The sequence below is a fragment of the Oncorhynchus nerka genome, linkage group LG16, assembly GCF_034236695.1.
Source record: "Oncorhynchus nerka isolate Pitt River linkage group LG16, Oner_Uvic_2.0, whole genome shotgun sequence".
Classification (NCBI taxonomy): domain Eukaryota; kingdom Metazoa; phylum Chordata; class Actinopteri; order Salmoniformes; family Salmonidae; genus Oncorhynchus; species Oncorhynchus nerka.
The window spans coordinates 13,087,940-13,109,245 of NC_088411.1; the positions used below are offsets into that span (position 1 = coordinate 13,087,940).

The 21,306-nt window shown below is 41.2% G+C and overlaps 1 protein-coding gene across 5 annotated transcripts in view; it reads left to right on the forward strand.

The window, feature by feature from the left end:
• The window catches only part of prkg1b (protein kinase cGMP-dependent 1b), a 161,560-nt gene that overhangs the window by 27,434 nt on the left and 112,820 nt on the right, over nt 1-21,306 (forward strand). For all 5 annotated transcript variants that reach the window (XM_029684708.2, XM_029684709.2, XM_029684706.2 and 2 more), the window contains exon 2: nt 4,471-4,637. In XM_029684708.2, the coding sequence (XP_029540568.1) occupies nt 4,471-4,637 (167 nt within the window). The remainder of the gene's footprint in view (nt 1-4,470; nt 4,638-21,306) is intronic.

A 21,306-nucleotide genomic window follows, 5' to 3' on the forward strand; every position in this document is an offset into this window, starting at 1 on the left:
ACTTGCTTAGTTAAACAAAGGTCCAATAATTGTTTTAAACTAGCAAGGAAAGGTAGCCTAACAAAGCTGGCAGTATCCTCTTGCATTGTAAAGTTTTTTAAAATCATTCATGGACAGTGTTTTGTAAACAGTAATGAATTAATCTACATGCCGTGTTGCATTATTCAAGTGTGTTAACTTGTGTGCAGCATGATGCAGCCCAGACTCCCAGTGCAGGCTGAGTGGAGCAGGCACACTGCACTCGCGCTATAAGGGGGACATCGGCTGCACTGATAGACAGACTTGATATGTAAGACACATTTTACAGAAGTACCAAAAGAAACAAAAATTCCAGTACCGAACCTTGTTTTATGTTCTAGTATCAAAAAAGTACAGAAGTTTTGGTATACCGTGCAACACTAGGGCAGACTGTTTTCACACTCACTTTGACCACCAGACAACAGAAAGAGAAAGAAAACAGTTATGAGCTGAACATAACAGTATGCCAGTGGGAGGTCCTTTGTTGCTGCTATGTTTTCCCATTGTAGCCAATTCAATTGCAGTAATTCCTTTTACCAATTTGTATTTGTTTTTTTTGTATTTCTGTTACCGATTTAGTAACAGATTTACAAGTTATCACTTAATAATGAATAAACTAAATTGGTAGGTCTACCTTTTCTTGTTACTTCTATGAACTTTCATTGTTCTCCCTCATGGAGGGATTAGAACAATATTTTACAGAAGTTTGCAGAACTTCTCCAAAACTAAATGTAAGTGTTGATATTGGTTGGCAGACATCTTTACTTCAACATTATTATGTTTTGATGTTTTTCTAATACCTTTTTAAGACTGTTTATGGGAAATGTTTTCTAAGACCCCTTTTCCATCCGTTTAACCAGAGATCAAAGCCGTAATTTATGCCTAATTTCTAAAATGTAAAATGGTTCAAATGTTTCCCCAAAATATAGACTCTTAACTTTCCTTTGACACCCAGTTTGATTTGCTCTTATGAACCTCATGTTGCTGGTCATGCGTCCTTTTACATGGAATTGTCCTGCTTCAGTCTGGAGAAACATGCTATCCATTGTGGAAACACTTTTCTGTCCGAGCTCCTAAATGAAACTACGGTTGGACGGCATGGTACAGGGGGGGCATTGAGGACAAGAGTTTGATTCCTGCACCCGCTGTCCGAGGGTCCTATAAAGTCTGTAGTAATGCTGTCTATCCACCTGGCTGTGCTCCTAAAGGAGCATACTTTATCCTTTTATGGGAACCGCTATGTTTACCTCTGGGCTCTGACAGGGACACGCTTTCTGAAGCAAAGGAAATGAAAAGCAAAACAAAGACACACAAACTGGAATCTATTGACTTTCAGTTCAAATATTACATGTGACACCAGTTACCATAGTCCTGTAATTTTATGTTTTAATTTAACTAGGCAAGGCAGTTAAGAACAAATTCTTATTTACAATGATGGCCAAACCTATACGACGCTGGGCCAATTGTGCTCCGCCCTATGCGACTCCCAATCACAGCCGGACGTGATACAGCCTGGAATCGAACCAGGGACTGTATAGTGACACCTCTTGCACGGAGATGCAGTGCCTTAGACCACTGGACCACTCCGAAGCCCTGTAATGTCCATCCAAGTTTGTCCAAGTTATGTTATTTAAAAGACTCCAACCAAAGCCCCTCTTGTCTCCATCTGGCAACATATCGCATCAGTATTCCCCTGAAAAGCATGCCAGGACACCCTATTAATGCAGAATATCAAAGGCTCTGATTAATTTGAAGCAGCCTTATGAGTGGTATTTCTGTCCCTTCTCCCCAAACCCTCTTCAAAAGGACAGGCTGGCAGGCCACCAAGGGGGGTCGGTCCTCTGACACTAGCGACCACCTGGAGTTCAATACCTCCAAAGGAACTAATGGTTTCGCTCTCTCCTTTTATGCTTTTTCTCAGAATAATTTTTTGACTTGTTGGAGATGAGTCATTGTAGTTGAAAGGAGTATACTCCATGGATTTGCTGGGTCTATTTGGTTTCTTCAAGAAACATTTGACTTTTCTATCCGCTGATTTGTTCATTAAAGAAAGTTGTTGTAGAGACTTCGAATTTTGACATTCCTTGATGATTTGAGGAAGGATATACCGTGGGGTCCAGAATTATTGGATCCCTTGATAAAGATAAGGAAAAAAGACAAAAATAAATGAATAATACAATTGCTGAGCTTATATTTATATTGTATGCAACATTATTTTATATAGATTTAGTTTAACAAGTAATAAAATATCTCAAAAAGATGGGGGTGTATCTCCTATTTTCAATAATCCGTCACTTTCTCCTTGCGAGGATAACGACACTGAGCCTTTTTCTAAAATGTTTTATGATATTGGAGAACACATTGGGAGGGATCTTTGACCATTCCACCATACAGAATCTTTCCAGATCCGAGCTGACAAGGTACTAATCTGTCGTTCTGCCCCTGAACAGGCAGTTAACCCACTGTTCCCAGGCCGTCATTGAAAATAAGAATGTGTTCTTAACTGACTTGCCTGGTTAAATAAAGGTAAAATTAAAAATTAAAATTGGTCTGTGCTTATGGACTGCCCTCTTCCATTCAAACCCCAGCTTTTCAATGGGGTTCAAGTCTGGAGACAGAGATGGCCGTTGCAAAATGTTGATTTTGCTGGCAATTAACCATTTCTTTCCTGGCAAAGGCAACCAGGTTTTTGTCTAAAATGTCCTTGTACTTGCTTCATGATGCCATTGACCACTGGCATACCACATGTGGGGGGGGGGGGGCTTTTGTGGGCCCTCTCAAGGTCGGCCCCTTCCCCAGATAGCATATGAACACATCACCGAATGCATCCCCCGGGGCAAAATGAGTTCAACACCCTGTCACAAGCCATGGTGAAAATGTTTAGAATTACCAGAAATTAGCTTTCAAAATTGATAATTCTCTCAGCCTCATTACAAAATGTGTAAAATGGCATGAGAATAACTATATAACTGCATATGTTTCTCTCTGTCCCATGGCAATATGTGTAGAATTGCATGGATTTTTGCTTTAAAATGGCAGCATTTTCTCTCAGCCCCATGGTAAAATGTGTAGAATAGCATGAGATAGCTTAGACGTTTATTGTCATGACTCTTGTCCTGGAGACAGAACTGAGCGGTTTCCGCTAGATAGGCCAGCTATATCGTAAAAATGAATTTAAAGGTTAGGGTTAGGCATTAGGATTAGCAGTGTGGTTAGGGTTAAAATAACGATTGTATTACTTTGTGGCTGTGCGAGCGAGTGACCACTGCAGAGCTGCCTACAGTACACAATTCAATGCAATTAATGCCAACTTGCATTTCAGAGACAGATTTGACAGGGACAGAGCTAGGTGGATTTTGGTTGATGTATCCACCACCCACCTCCACTTCTAGCTAAAATCTACGCATGTGAATGTATACAATAGGCTACAGCAGAATCATAGAATTTAAAAATAATACATTTAAACTCTCAGTGCCCTGAATGTCCTATCTGACTGACACTGTGCTGTGTATCTCTCTCGTCTGGGCTTCGTAGAAAAACAAAGCTATCAAAAGTGAATAGGAATTCAGAACCGGCTATGAACTTGTTATATCATTGTTAGGACAGACTGAGTACAGGGGGGCTTATTTTGAATCACAATACCCGTGTTCAAGTGGTGCCAGTGGCACAGTGCTAATGCCTTGTATCTGAGTGTCATCTCTCAGCTCTCTGTACCTCCGAAGGGCAACAGCACCAATCTACCAGCTCCGCTAGGATTCGCTGGAAACGATGCCCTATCGCGAACCATCCTCCCACATGAGACAACATAATATAATTTCCAATCCCAAAGAATAAGGCCATATGATTTTTAAAGTGCCCACTCTCTCTATGATCAGCACAATACGATGCATATGGTATAGTGAAGCCAAAGTACTTCTGAAGCTGGTCTTTTACAGCAAATTGTTGGATGAGGCACTTCTGGGTAGTCATAACAAGGCCTCTGAAGTAAAAATGCAGGGTAGTAGAAAAGCCTTATAATCCAGCCTATAAAGGAGGGCTGGTGTGACAGATAACAACTGATTCTATTCACAGGCCGTAAGGTGGGGAGAAACAGTATGGTGATTTTTGCCTCAAATTACTGGTTATGCAGCACTTCTCTCCAATCTGGCCTTTAAGTGCCTTTCTTTTCCAAACCGTTGACTGGATGCTCACATAGCGTTATTTATTGATTGAAGTTTGTGGGCCTTTTTTTTCTCAAATGGAAATATAGAAAAAGCTTCAACACGCGAAAGCAGTCTGTCAAAACAGAACAGACGTTGAGCCGCTCATTCCTGACGAGATTAGTTCATGTGAACGGTTCCATTTGCTAATCGTTCTCAATTCAGTGACCCCCCCCCACACACACACTTCATTCTAGCTTCAGGAACAGAACGTTAAACTTTGCTTACACATCTCTCTCCATTCAATTCACAGGTCCAAGGACTTAATCAAGGAGGCCATTCTTGACAACGACTTCATGAAGAACCTCGAGCTTTCTCAGATCCAGGAGATCGTTGACTCCATGTACCCAGTAGAATATGGCAAAGACAGCTGCATTATCAAAGAAGGAGATGTGGGCTCCTTGGTGTACGTGATGGAAGGTAAGGCATTTGTGCAAATGTCATGTTAACCTCCCATGTTGAAGACAACTCGAGCATGTAGAGTTGGAGTCCTCTCACATCTCGCAGAGGAAACCTTTTTGTGTGCTCATGACTTCACTCGCTTAACAATAGACGTGACCCCTTGTTCTGTAGTTCTGCACTTTCCCCCTATGTATCGACCCTCTGTTGTACCTGATGTCTAGTTAAAGAAAGAGCGGAATTAACCCAACAGGAAAGCCATGTGGTGTGTCTACTGTGGGATCTTCATGGTTAAGACCCTTCTGTTCTCATCCCTGTTATTCATCACCGGTTTAGTTAGGAGCAGATCTGGAAACAGTGATCGCCCGGCTTGACCCATAGATGCATTTCCAGGAACGTGAATAAATTTTCCTCTGCTGGGCTGTTGTCCACAACTTTGACTCCCTATGAGAAATAAGACATTCATGAAGGAATGGAGTGAATCCGTTGATGCCAGATGGAATAGAGTAGCATTTTCCACGATTGATGTCAGCTGTTCCTGTCCTGTTTGTTGCAACACAGTCTCATAACCACTCTGAAATGTGATGTTATCTTATGTGGTGCTAGTTCCGCAGAACCAGAACAAAACATGGAGAATGGAGAGGGATTTGTGAAGTGTGTTATTGAAAGCTTTTTTTTCGTGTCCATGTCTATGTATAGCCAAATGTCTAAACTGAACTGAAACAGTTAAGAGCAACTTCCGTTTGCACTTCTGGTCAATGTTGACTTTAGCCACAAGCAGTGTGTGTGTTTTTGTTCCAAATTGCTTTTGTCCCAATATTAAAGGGTTCAGTAGTTATAGAACATTGTCAGGAACTTGACTGAAAGATCCTGTTCTCAGAGGACCTGGGTAATTTTTTTTGGCAGGACATGCTGTCACTGTCTTGCCGTTGAAAACAAGACTTAAAAAGCCTGTTTACACCAGTTTCTTCCCAGCTCCTTGTCATTTCCTTGTAGCCTAACTTGATACCACAAGGAGCACTCCACTTTTATTTTGATCTGATAACATGCTTTATGTACTTGACAGAAATGACTGAAAATACATCTCCAGGTCTACTGAATGCCATGAGTGGTTCTGTGTCACTCTGTTACTGTGGCTCTGTATTCTACTGTGCTGTCGGGTGGTTCAGAGTGGTCATGAGGAAGAGGCTCAAGCTGATTTCAGTCTTGGCTTGAGCTGTCATTGAGCCACACTCTACCATTGATTATGAGTAAGCAAGACAAATTCCCTAATCTGAGCACAGGTGCCCACCACGGCCGAGCGAGAGATTAGCACGTAGGGATGCTGCCTCGATGTGGTTCAAGGTGTCCTCGTCGATGGAGCCATGAAGGATCTGGTAATGGGAGGAACATTTTATTCTTAGAGAAGTTATTCTCCCGTCTGATGGCATCCACCTTGAATGTGCTCCTTACCTCTACTCTATTCTGAATGTACACAATGGTAAAGTCTGAGGACAAGTTCGCTGACAAAAATGAATTTCTTAAAAGTTACATTAAAACGATAAAAACGAATTTGTAGGAATATTGCATTCGTGTGAGGGTTCGGTGTAGGCGTTGACTTTTTGAGAGTGTCTTGCTGTGTTAGCAGACTGGTTCATTTACTACTGATGGACTTACTTGTTTCCCACCAGGCGGTCTCTCTCTGCATGAGATGTGTTTTGTATCGACAGGCTCCGTACAGAAGACCCACTTCACTGTGAGATACCTTCTGGCAACATACTGTATTTATAGTTTGTAAGGGCCTATATAAGTTGAATACACGTTAAGTAATAACTATATTCATCCACAAGTAGAGCTTTTCTAGTTTGTGCATTTTTACCTTTCTTGTCTGGTTGTTTATGAGTCAATTGCAACCATCAAAAGCCAACAGATTATCGCCAGCTGATCTCTCATTAAATCATCAATACATGATAAAATCACAGGCACAGCTGATCTCAATTGCAACAAACATTAGCCAGCAATTTACCACTCCCTTACGCGGATGTCGAGGTTATCTTTTTGTCTTGATTGCAGCCAACCAGGGGTTGGAACAGAAATCATTTTCCAATAGTTTCGTTCTGAACAGAACCTTTATTTTTTTGTTGTCCCGTTTCACTGTTCCGACCAGCAAAATGAAGTTCTGCTTCTACACCTGCATTGCTTGCTGTTTGGGGTTTTAGGCTGGGTTTCTGTACAGCACTTTGAGATATCAGCTGATGTACAAAGGGCTATATAAATACATTTGATTTGATTTGAACCGGTTTGAACCCCCAAAAAGTACTGGTTTATATCGTTCTTTCTGTTCCTTCTTAAACATCTTGAAATCCATTTTTTCCCCCTTCATTTAGCTCAACATTAAATGACTTCACCAATCAGTGTGAATAGAGCAGCTCGCTATGGAGCGGGAAAGCGATTTAATCTGTATAAGAAAGTCATTAAGAACAAATTCAATTTTGTCGTAACAACATGGTTTAATCATAATGCCAGCCACAGTGTAGGGAGCGAGATGCAACTGAACTTTTGCGGGTGATAAGATAGCGAGAGAAGATGGAGGACACTTGTCTTTTAGCACTGGGCAGCTTGTTATGACATGCATTATCTGAATTGGGCCCACTGAATTATATTTAGAAAGAGCCAAGAAAATCCAATGTGAAACGTGATAACTGTAATATCCTAACTAGCATTGAAAAAGTGAATCCATTCTTTTAAACATCTCTCCCTAATTTCTGAATCATGCTTGTAGGCGTCAGTAAGCTACAGTAACCTATGCTTCAGAGGGGAGGGGCAGGTAGCCTAAACACACACACACACACACACACACACTGGCTAAGATTTCCAGCTGTCAGGCAGACACTGGAATAGGTTTCTGAGTGACAAGAGTGAGGGCTTTGTATATGCACTTTGTTAGGATTTTGTGGGACTGGAAAAAAATATGCCTGGAATGTAAAATAATGTTATTATCCGGTTCCTATGTTTTAAAATAACGGTTCTGTCCCAGAACAGTATAGATCCGGTTTCCGGTTCTGTTCTTCAAATATTGTTTTCTGTTCTGTTCCCTGAACCGGTTCCAACCATTACAGCCAACATTTTTCAAGACTATTTCGCCCTCTAGTTGGTATTATCATCGCAGCAACTTAGTCTGCTCATAAAGTAGGACTATATATTTATCTATTTGACAATCGTTCCGTACAACTGAAACAAAGTATTTCCTCGTTTTCCACTGCAAATCTTCAGTGGCAATTACCAGACAAAACTAATTTAGATGGGGTAGCATACTCTTATTATTTTCTTCGGTTCCAATTGATGTAGTCCATTAAATACAACTGTCTTTAAAATAAAATGGTCTGAGATGTTTTTTTCTCCCCAAATTTGTGGTATCCAATTGGTAGTTACAGTCTTGACTCATCGCTGCAACTCCCGTATGGACTCAGGAGAGGCAAAGGTTGAGAGCTGTGTGACCCCCAAAACACAATCCAACCAAGCTGCACTGCTTCTTGACACAATGCCCACTTAACCCAGAAGCCAGCCACACCAAAGTGTCGGAGGAAACACCTGGCGACCATGTCAGCATGTGCTGCGCCCTGCCCGCCACAGGAGTCGCTAGTGCTCGATGGGACAAGGACATCCCTGCTGGCCAAACCCTCCCCTAACCCGGGTGACACGGGGCCAATTGTGCGTCGCCCCATGGGTCTCCCAGTCACGGCCAGCTGCGACAGAGCCTGGACTCGAACCCAGAATGCTTGTGCCACAGCTAGCACTGCAGTGCCTTAGACCACTGTGCCACCCGGGAGGCCTGGAGATTACATATTAAGTCTAGGTGACTAAAAACAAGCATAATAAACTAGCAATGAGAGCATGTCGAATATTTACCAAATAAACAAAAGTTTTAAAAAAGTTATACTTTTTAAAATAAAAAGTAACACAATAACATAACAATAGCGAGGCTATATACAGGGGGTACCGGTACCGAGTCAGTGTGGAGGCTATATACAGGGGGTACCGGTACCGAGTCAGTGTGGAGGCTATATACAGGGGGTACCGGTACCGAGTCAGTGTGCGGGGGGGTACAGGTTAGTCGAGGTAAGTTGTACATGTAGGTAGGGGTGACGTGATGATAATAAAGATAATAAACAGCGGTGTACAAAACAAATGGAGTGTGGTCAATGTAATAGGGGCCATTTGATTAATTGTTCAGAAGACTTATGGCTTGGGAGTAGAAGCTGTTAAGGAGCCTTTGAGATAATATAGGTTTAGTGACAACACTAGAAAGTAATTTTCTCTGTCTCCTCTCACACAGCACAGTCACCAACCTAACATGATCTCATTGACATCTGCATAATGTCAAAACCCTAATTCGCTTTCCATCATTTATTGAACTCATTAATGAGGTTAATGTTGTATAACTCATTGTGTGGGGATTGAAGGGTCTCTCTGAATACTCAACCTATCACATACATCCTTGATTAATGATGTATTTACCATGGACACACACCACCTCTGACATCTTCCTAGAGATGACAAGGGTCAAGGTTTAACGTATGCAATCTCTTCATTAGACTCTGTGGAGCAGAGAACAAGATTCAGCATCACTGCTGCTGTCAATTAATAATGACCTTGTCGCTATTGCTGAACGTTAATGGGAAGAAATACCCTGGCTAATGTGCCTGCTCTCCCAACAACTGCTATCTGGCTCTGGACACAAATAAATAACCAGGAAGAATTGAGAAACCCATTGATATTCTAACACAGCACAGATAGCTAAGTACGTGATTGCTTCACTGAGGAGCGAAATGTGAATAGAGAGAATTTATGTGTGTGAGTGTTTGACACTTTTGGGCAGGGATAAACATTCTCAGCCTTTTCCAACATTTCCTAGTCTTCTCCATGGCCCCGTTAAACCCACAGATGGACTCCAAATATAATGTGAGATGTAAACGGGAAGAGAAAATGACCCGAATGAGATTCTGATGATGACAGAGCGCTATACTGTACTTGGGTGTTTTTTTAAAAGAGGATACGACCGTGAAAAACTCATCAATTCTGTTTTTGAAATGGGCACAGATGGAAATTGGCTCCGTCAGCCAACAAGTTACACTTTACAGTCATAAACCAAAATGCACCCAAGCTGTCTCAACATGGATTTGGTTGCATAGCAACCTGCTAGATTCTCACCCTTTGGCAACCCACATGAAATACTATACTACATACTGTAGTATCCCTTAATTATGAGTAGTACTTACTATAGAATGTTGTCGTATACTGTACAATACTCTAGTAAATACTACAGTAATATACGCAAAAACAATACAGTCCGCAAAAAACACTACAATTTTTAAATGATAGAAATGACTATATTTTTCAATACTACAGCCTGCGAAAACACTACAGTAAATCCTACAGCGTAGTACAGTCCACAGAAAGATGACAGTGTACTACAATCAACAAAACACTACATTAATTACTGTAGTATATGATACCGTTTCCTTTTAGTATAGCATTTTTACTATAGTTAACTGTAAATACTACAGTATGCACTACAGTAAATACTATAGTGAATACAACAGTAAAGTCTGCAAAAACACTACAGTGCGTATGTTGTTTATATACATCTACATTAATATACAAGATTCCAGATTCCAGGTATCAGACCTGGGATTTCGTGCTATAGATCCAATGATCTGAGAGGGTTTGAGGTAAACAACTAAGGCTAATGCAATGAATGAATATATTGTATGGGCAACTGACAAATGTAACATTTATATAACTAGGCAAGTCAGTTAAGAACAAATTCTTATTTACAATGACAGCCTACGCCGGCCAAACCGAGATGACGCTGGGCCATTGTGCGCTACCCTATGGGACTCCCAATCACGGGTTTTGAAGAGTGAAAAAGTTAATGAATTAACATTGAAATAAAATAAAAAAGTGTTGTCTTTGAGTTTGACTGTTTAAAAGGGAAATAATGTGTTTAATTTAATATCCCCATGTAAAGTCCTGTAAATGCCATGTGGTGTGACCACTAATTTTCTATATTTATTATTTCTGTAAACGTCTCACAAAATATATTGTCATATTATAATTTAGAAACTATTTCAGAATAAATGCTAATTAATGATATATTGCAAGCAGCCATATTGTGATTCTCACTTGGCAACACTCCTTTTTGGGAACTGTCTATATAGAAGTTACTGTAAAAAAAATAAAAAACACCAAAAATAAATGAGATCGTTATTGTATTGTTTTGGTGGACAAAACGATATTGCATTTGGGAATGACTAATTAAGCAATAAGGCACGAGGGGGTGTGGTATATGGCCAATATACCACAGCCAAGGGCTGTTCTTATGCACAACGACGTATCACGGATTGCCTGGACACAGCCCTTAGCCGTGGTAAATTGGCCATATACCACAAACCCCGAGGTGCCTTATTGCTATTATTAAATGGTTACCAATGTTCCTAGAGCAATAAAAATAAATGTTTTGTCATACCCTTGGTATATACCAATCAGCATTAAGGAACCACCCAGTTTATAATAGAAGTTATACCATGTTGACTGAAATGCTATGAAACCAGGTTTAAAGAGGGAATCTAGGATTCAAACAACAACAAAGCAGACCCTCCTCCACTTTTTCTGGTCAACAGCTATGGGCTGGAGCTGGAGAAAGGTAACCACTTTCAAATTCATCAACAGAACTATGGACACAATGATTGATCATCCATGAAATCATGATATCATGTTTTGTACCAATCTCAGATGACCTTTTTAATTCCAGAGGGCAAACTTTGAAAGCTATTGAAGCAGATCTTAAGGCAATGTTTTCAACTCCAGGCCTTGAGTACCCTCAACAGTACGCATTTGTATTGGAGCCCCAGACAAGCATACCTGATTGAACTTGTCAACTAATGGCTATGTTAGTAGAATGACTTTGGAGGGGATGGCTGACGTTTTACGTGCTCCTAACAAACTGCAATTTTGTTAGTTCTTTCACGTTTTTTGTAACTTATTTTTTTACTTATTTTGTACATAATGTTTCTGCTACCGTCTCTTATGACCGAAAATAATTTCTGGACATCAAAACAGCGATTACCCCCCTTGAACTGGATGAATAATTTTTCTTTAACAAGTCCGATGCGAAGGATATACTGCTTTCTCGAGAACGGGCCCAAATACCTGTCATTTGCGTGAAAAAGAGATGGAGAAAAAGGGGGCGAAGGTCTTGGGGGGGCGAAGGGTTGTGTGTCTATTTGTCAATAACAGCTGGTGCACGATGTCTAATATTAAATAAGTCTCGCGGTACTGCTCGCCTGAGGTAGAGTACCATATTATAAGCTGTAGACCACACTATCTACCAAAAGAGTTCTCATCTATATTATTCGTAGCCGTCTATTTACCACCACAAACCGATGCAGGCACTAAGACCTCACTCAACCAGCTGTATAAGTGTCACGGATTCCCCCGGTACTGCTGCTCATTCCGTGCACCAGCTCCGGAGGTATACGTCACCGGCCTCTAGGCGTCACTGAATTGTTTTATTACGCACACCTTGTTCCCATTCCCCCTGATTAGTAATTGTATACATGTGCCCTCTGTTCACCATTGTGTGGTCGGTTATTGTTCCCATGTCCGTTGGTCTTGTGAGTACCTGTGCTTTGTGGTTTAGGCTTTCGTGCTGTGTATATTGTGTACTCATTATTACAGATCTCATCCCATGTATTGTTATTACGGGTCTCGTCCCGTGTATTTATTAGAGGTTTAACCTCGCTCTTTTGTTTGGGTTACATCCCTATGTTTTTGTATATGTGATTGTTTTGGGCTTCGTCCCTGTGCCTTTCGTGGCATGTTGTATTTTGGGTGGAGTATTAAAACCAGCTATTAGTATTCCTGCGCCTGTCTCCAATAATTGATACCACATGCTCATCCAGAAGTGGCGCTCCTAGTGGCCAGGGACTTTAATGCAGGCAAACTTAAATCCGTTTTACCTCATTTCTACCAGCATGTCACCAGAGGGAAAAAAATCTCTAGACCACCTTTACTCCTCACAGAGATGCATACAAAGCTCTCCCCCGCCCTCCATTTGGCAAATCTGACCATAATTCTATCCTCTATCCTGATTCCTGCCTACAAGCTAAAACTAAAGCAGGAAGTACCAGTGACTCGCTCAATACGGAAGTGGTCAGCTGCAGGACTGCTTGCACAGGCAGGAATATGTTCCAGGATTCATCAAATGGCATTGAGGAGTATACCACCTCAGTCATCGGCTTCATCAATAAGTGCATCGACAACATCATCCCCACAGTGACCGTATGTACATATCCCAACCAGAAGCCATGGATTACAGGCAACATCCGCATTGAGCTAAAGGCTAGAGCTGCCGCTTTCAATGAGCTGGACACTAATCCAGATGCTAATAAGAAATCCCACTATGCCATCAGACGAACCATCTAACAAGCAAAGGGTCAATACAGGATTAAGATTGAATCCTACTACACCGGCTCTGACTGTTTTCGGATGTGGCAGGGCTTGAAAACTATTACGGACTACAAAGGAAAACCCAGCCACGAGCTGCCCAGTGACGAGAGCCTACCAGATGAGCTAAATGCCTTTTATGCTCGCTTCGAGGCATGCAACACTGAAGCATGCATGAGAGCACCAGCTGTTCCGGACGACTGTGTGATCACATTCTCCGTAGCCAATGTGAGTAAGACCTTTAAACAGGTCAACATTCACAAGGCCGCAGGTCCAGACAGATTACCAGGTAGTGTACTGGCAAGTGTCTTCACTGACATTTTTAAACTATCCTTGACTGAGTCTGTAATACCATCATGTTTCAAGCAGACCACCAAAGTCCCTGTGCCCAAGAACGCTAAGGAAACCTTCCTAAATGACTACCGACCTCTAGTACTCACGTCTGTAGCCATGAAGTGCTTTGAGCGGCTGGTCATGGCTCACATCTACACCATTATCCCAGAAACCCTAGACCCACTCCAATTTGCATTACAGATCCACAGATGATGCAATCTCTATTGCACTCCACTCTGCCCTTTCCCATCTGGACAAAAGGAACACCTACGTGAGAATGCTATTCATTGACTAGCTCAACACCATAGTGCCTTCAAAGCTCATCACTGAGCTAAGAACCCTGGGACTAAAGACCTCCCTCTGCAACTGGATCCTGGACTTCTTGATGGGCCGCCCCCCAGGTGGTAAGGGTAGTTAACAACACATCTGCCACGCTGATCCTCAACACAGGGGCCCCTCGGGGGTGCGTGCTCGGTCCCCTCCTGTACTCACTGTTCATTCATGACTGCATGACCAGGCATGACTCCAACACCATCATTAAGTTTGCCGATGACAAAACAGTGGTAGGCCTGATCACCAACAACGATGAGACTATAGGGAGGAGGTCAGAGACCTGGCCGTGTGGTGCCAGGATAACAACTTCTCCCCCATCGTGATCAAGACAAAGGAGATGATTGTGGACGACAGGAAAAGGAGGACCGAGCACACCCCTATTCTCATCGACAGGGCTGTAGTGGAGCAGGTTGAGAGCTTCAAGTTCCTTGGCATCCACATCGCCAACAAACTAACATGGTCCAAGACAGTTGTGAAGAGGGCACGACAAAGCCTATTTCCCCCTCAGGAGACTGAAAATATTTAGCATGGGTCTTCAGATCCTCAAAATGTTCTACAGCCGCACCATCGAGAGCTGGTTGCATCACTGCCTGGTATGGCAACTGCTCGGCCTCCGACCGCAAGGCACTACAGAGGGTAGTGCGTCTGGCCCAGTAGATCACTGGGGCCAAGCTTCCTGCCATCCAGAACCTCTATACCAGAAGGTGTCAGAGGAAGGCCCTAAAAAGTGTCAAAGACTCCAGCCACCCTAGTCATAGACTGTTCTCTCTGCTACCGCACGGCACTTTAACTCTACCTACATGTACATTTTACCTCAATTACTCAACTAACTTTTGCCCCCGCACATTGACTCTGTACCGGTACCCCCTGTATATAGCTTCGCTACTGTTATTTTACTGCTGCTCTTTAATTATTTGTTATTTCAATTTTTTACTTATCTATTTTTTTTACTTATTGCTTATTTTTCTTAAAACTGCATTGTTGGTTAAGGGCTCACAAGTAAGCATTTCACTGTAAGGTCTACACCTGTTGTATACGGCGCATGTGACAAATAAAATGTGATATCTTGGAAATATAACTTCGCTCTGTGCTTCTCTGAGCATGCACTTCGTAGCCTATAGCCTCAAGACTATGGATAATGTTATTGTGACCATGCTAAATAGCCTATATACACACTTGATATTGCACACCCACAGAGAATCAGAGATGAGGGGTGGCATCGGGCACACATCGATATATAACCTAATAAGAAAGTAATTCTAGAACACTGAGAAATATTGACTTTTTATCAATTACAAATTACATGAGCCTCCCCTGGACTAGATTAAACAAATACTAAACCCTCCCCTTGACTGAAATTGAAAAATCAACCTGTTTTGACAGGTCAAAAGTGTAAAAACGTGTAATGCTTTGTGATAAATTGAAATGGTGCCAAACGGGGGAGAACATGTAGACATGTGCTGTAAAAAGATGTTTATTGTTATTAACATGTCACATCAGTTACCCGTATAAAGTATTTGCTATTAGAGTAGTGACTACTAGGACAGCTGCCAGGTGATGCAATTTTCTAGACTGAGGACCGCACACACCTGAATTGGCCAGGTGCTATTGCAGGTTGGCAGTTGCACACATCTGCTCCAATGCAAATGATTCATTAAAAGTTTACAGCCAATGGTGTTTTGGCAGTTAGCTGATAAAGAATCAGTGTGTGACAAATGCAGCTTGTCAGCTTGTCAACTGACAAAAGCAGGTTGTTACTTTTAATGAATCATTGGCATTGGAGCAGGCATGCGAGACTCGACTTTTGCAATCTGATGTAAGCCAGAGAGAAACGTATTTTGCCTTAAAGGGGCAATTTATTTCTGATATTTCCACACTATTAGCTCAAAATAACACTCTGAAATCGTGAAAATTATGATACTGTCCTTTTAGTGTAAGAGCTTTTTCTTTAATACTTGAATTTCAGCCTGTTTTGACCTACAGCAAGACATCACAATCTGAGTTGATTATTCTGAGCAATGACCAGTCAGCTTTTATTTGCATAATGTAGTATCCTCCTACTAGACGATCCTATTCGCCAATCAGATCAGACCGAGCATTTCAATGGTAAAATGAGGCTCAGGGACATAAATGGTTAAACATATATTTGGAGTTATTGTCATGAAATAAACACACACAGTGATTTATTAGACACACAGTGATGACTTAAAAATAAAATGATTACACAGGGCCTTAAACAAAAGCACATCTCCCTTACCTTACCCTCCACTCTACCCCTTCTCTACCTTCGCCTCTCTTCTCCTCTCCATCTCCCTCTCCTCTCCAGTCTTCATGACATGCTGCTTGACTGTCTGCTAAGTCTCATGTTGTATTCCTTGTCTTAGATGCCTGTCCTTTGTCTCTTTCGTTAAGTAGAGAGCAGCTCCTGTAGGGGGACTTTTCAGAATAATAAGGACTTGATCGATGTGTGCTGATTCCCAAAACGGGGCATGTCGCAAGAGCATGACATTGGGAGTACCATCGTATTAGCAACAGGTGACATATCAAAGGGGACATCCACCTTACTTTATCAGCTTACCATAGACGACATGTGACCTTGAATTCCTTAGAAAGACAGCTTGGATGAAGACACCCTGGTTCCCTGGCCTATAGTACAGTCAAAATGAAATGGGTTTTTAGAGAAGCAAAACCCACTAATATGTTCTATTTGAAGTAAACAGTTCCACTCTTAAGAATTCCATCCTTGCCTAGTAATTGGCAACTATTACCATATAAATTACAATGTTCTGCTATTGCCCAACTCACACTGTACCATTGCATACAAGTTAGAATATTTTGTCATTTATGTGCAAATTAGCCCTATCCAGGAGAGAAGACATAGAAGACTGCACACATTATGTGCGCAGATGTGAATAGCTCAGTTAATGGATATACTTTATATTTTGGGCTCCTGAGTGGCGCAGCGGTGAACTACAGACAATTACAACTACACCTACAGTTCAATTCCAGGCTGTATAGCAACCGGCCTTGATTGGGAGTCCCATAGGGCGGCACACAATTGGCCCAGCTTCATCCATGTAAGAATTTGTCCTGGGTAGGCCGTCATTGTAAATAAGAATTTGTTCTTAATTTACTTGCCTAGTTAAATAAAGGTTAAATAAAAAAAATAAAAAAAATATAAAGTGCATTTGGAATGTATTCAGACCCATTGACTTTTTCCACATTTTGTTGTTACAGCATTATTCTAAAATTGATTCAATTAATATTTTTCTACAATGGGGTATTGTCTACAAACAATACCCCATAATGACAAAGCGAACACAGGTTTTTAGAAAATTAGCAAAAGTATTAAAAATACAGAACAGAAATACTTTATTTACGTAAGTATCCAGACCCTTTGCTGTGACACTCGAAATTGAGCTCAGGTGCATCCTGTTTCCATTGATCATCGTTAAGATGTCACTAAAACTTGATTGGAGTCCACCTGTGGTAAATTCAACTGATTGGACATGATTTGGAAAGGCACATACCTATATAAGGTCCCACATTTGACAGTGCATGTCAGAGCAAAAACCAAGCCAGGAAGTCAAAGAAATTGTCTGTAGAGCTCCGAGACAGTATTGTGTCGAGGCACAGATCTGTGGAAGGGTACCAAAACATTTCTGTAACATTGAAGGTCGCAAAGAACACAGTGGCCTCCGTCATTCTTAAATGGAAGAAGTTTGGAACCACCAAGACTCTTCCTAGAGCTGGCTGCCTGGCCAAACTGAGCAATCGGGGGAGAAGGGCCTTGGTCAGGGAGGTGACCAAGAACCCGATGGTCACTCTGACAGAGCTCCAGAGTTCCCCTGTGGAGATGGGAGAACCTTCCAGAAGCACAACCATCTCTGCAGCACTCCACCAATTAGGCCTTTATGGTAGAGTGGCCAGACAGAACCCTCTCAGTAAAAGGCAAATGGCATTCCGCTTGGAGTTTCCCAAAAGGTACCTAAAGACTCTCAGACCATGAGAACAAAGATTGAACTCTTTAGCCTGAATGCCAAGCGTTACGTCTGGAAGAAACCTGGCACCATCCCTACGGTGAAGCATGGTGGTGGCAGTATCATGCTGTGGGGATGTTTTTCAGCAGCAGGCACTGGGAGACTAGCCAGTATCGAGGGAAAGATGAACGGAGCAAAGTACAGAGAGATCCTTGATGAAAACCTGTTCCAGAGTGCTCAGGACCTCAGACCAGGGCGAAGGTTCACCTTCCAACAGCACAGTGACCCTAAGCACACAGCCAAGACAACGCAAGAGTGGCTTCGGGACAAGTCTCTGAATGTCCTTGAGTGGCCCAGCCAGAACTCGGACTTGATCCCGATCGAACATCTCTGGAGAGACCTGAACATAGCTGTGCAGTAATGCTCCATATCCAACCTGACAGAGCTTGAGAGGAATGGGAGAAACTCGCCAAATATAGGTTTTGCCAAGCTTGCAGCGCCATACCCAAGAAGACTCCAGGCTGTAATCATTACCAAAGGTGCTTCAACAAAGTACTGAGTAAAGGGCCTGAATGCTTATGTAAATGTGTGTTGTTTTTTTAACCTTTGCTAAAATGTCTCGTCATCATGGGGTATTGTGTGTAGATTGATGAGGGACATAACATTTAAAAAAAATTGGAATAAGGCTGTAACGTAACAAATTGTGGAAAAATCAAGGTGTCTGAATACTTTCCGGATGCACTGTACGCCTGTCATCGTCTCCGCTGTATTAGCATGTATTAGCATGCAAAGGATATTTTCATTTAGATTCTCTAGTTCTTATTGATTGTTGTTCCTGCACGTTGGTTCTACCATTTGAACATCTTGCATTAGCACGTAATACATCCTAGTCTTTACTTCACGATATCGCAATAGGTGAAAGATTGTTAGAGTCAAGGTAGCCTACAGAGCTAGGAGAAAGCTGATGCTGAGGGAAGGAGAGAGTCCCACTGGGCACAAACTGGTTGAATCGATGTTGTTTCAATGTAATTTGTCAACATATTGTGACGTGGAAGCTGTGGATAATAATTTGAAATAAAGTTATCAATATAAACTTGTTTTTAGGGTGAAATTTCAACCACTGGATTATGTCATCATAGTAGCCAATTTTCAATAGCCAAATCTTGTATAAAATATAGTGAATTTGTACCTTTGAAATAATGTCAGATATTCAACATTACATCCACTATAAAAAAAAACTATAGGCTGGGCAGCACCTCCTACTGGAGAGTTGATCTACAGCTATTAATTTGTCTCCCATCGAGGGCTTTAACCAAACTCAGCCCTGTTTAGCTTTTATATTTGTCGCTGACTACTACCAATATGCCATTGTGAGAATGATTATTGAAAGATCTCTTAATAACAAAATGTATTCACTGTTGCTATCAAAGTCATTCGAAAGGGTACGTTAATAGAGCAAATGTAACCATACTTTATTAGTCTTTTTTTTCTTTTTTTTTCACCTTTATTTAACCAGGTAGGCCAGTTGAGAACAAGTTCTCATTTACAACTGCGACCTGGCCAAGATAAAGCATAGCAGTGTGACACAAACAACACAGAGTTACACATGGAATAAACAAGCGTACAGTCAAAAACACAATATAAAAAATAAAGTCTATATACAGTGGGTGCAAATTACATGAAGTAATTACAATTTAGTAAATTAACACTGGAGTAATACATATGCAGATGATGATGTGCAAGTAGAAATACTGGTGTGCAAAAGAGCAGAAAAGTAAATAAAAAAACATTTGGGGATGAGGTAGGTAGATTGGATGGGCTATTTACAGATGGGCTATGTACAGCTGCAGCCATCGGTTAGCTGCTCAGATAGCTGATGTTTAAAGTTAGTGAGGGAAATATAAGTCTCCAGCTTCAGCGATTTTTTTTTTTCAATTCATTCCAGTCATTGGCAGCAGAGAACTGGAAGGAAAGGCGGCCAAAAGAGGTGTTGGCTTTGGGGATGACCAGGGAGATATACCTGCTGGAGCGCGTGCTACGGGTGGGTGTTGTTATCATGACCAGTGAGCTGAGATAAGGTGGAGCTTTACCTAGCAAAGACTTATAGATGACCTGGAGCCAGTGGGTCTGGCGACGAATATGTAGCGAGGGCCAACCGACGAGAGCATACAGGTCGCAGTGGTGGTTGGTATATGGGGCTTGGTGACAAAACGGATGGCACTGTATTAGACTCATCCAGTTTGCAGAGTAGAGTGTTGGAGGCTATTTTGTAGATGACATCGCCGAAGTCGAGGATCGGTAAGATATATCATCAATGATACTATTTAGGTCTATATAGCATTTGCAAAGTCATCAACAGCTATTGTTTCAACCCAGAGTTCAACGAAAAATAGACAGTACATATAAACCTAGGGTTTCAAGCTTTGGTTGATTTCACATACTACATATACTACTGGTACTACAGACACTACGGATACTACAGATAAAACTGATACTTAAGATACTAAAGAATCTACTAATACTTCAGATATTAGTTTAGATTTAGTCCTATTCTTTAAGTTAGATTTTTGGTTGAGATGGATACTTGAATCCAACATATCAATTATTAATTTGTAAACAAACTGGATGTTTAATTGTTTTTGGTTGTCAAAACAGCCAAATCAACATTTGAAGGAGATGTATGTTCTGTTTGGATAGTTCCATCTGTGACAATAACGTAGTCTGGCTTTAACTGGAATTTGTGAACAACCAAACACAATTCAATATCACTTTTGCATGACTTACTTTAATGCAAGCCTATTAACTTTATTTTGGATTTATGTCTCCAACTATGTCTCCAACAATTTATGTCTCCAACTAAACTAAAAATACAAGTTAAAGAATGGGATTAAGCCAGGGGCTCAGATTAAACTTTCCAAGCATTAGATATTCTTTAAATGTTGAGATTTGGTTGCGTTGTCAACCAAACACAATTCAATAATATTTTTGTGGTACAGTAAAATAGCCTAAAGTTAAGGCCATTTTACAAACTAATGTAAACATATTTATTTAAAAAGAGGAACACATCCATGGCCACATTTTGAGGTTAGCCTATTGTAACTTTAAATGTCTTTTTATGTAACCATAGAACGTGTGTATGTTCAAGATAGCATGCATAGGTCAGAGGTCTATTATTACAATTGCTGTAATAATCTGCGCAGAATCTTGAACAGCATTGATCACTTGCACTATGTACTTCTAATGTCATCTCAACTGCAATCCAGGCCATTTGGTTGTGCTATTAGATAAAGCACAGTGATAGCACATGTAGATGACAGGTTAGCCAAAAATCCGAGATGTTTTTTTCCATTGGAATTTGGTTGTTCTTTTAGATCGTTGAATACAGCATAGTGATAAGACTTTGGGAGTTCAACAAACCTCTGGCTTGTCTTTTTGAGTTGGTAAATAAAGGTTGAAATCTCATTGATCACCGTCTCAACCAAACATTACCCACAGTTCCGTGTTGAAATGACATGGTGTGCCCAGTGGGTAGGGACTCCCTCTGGTTGAGTAACTGT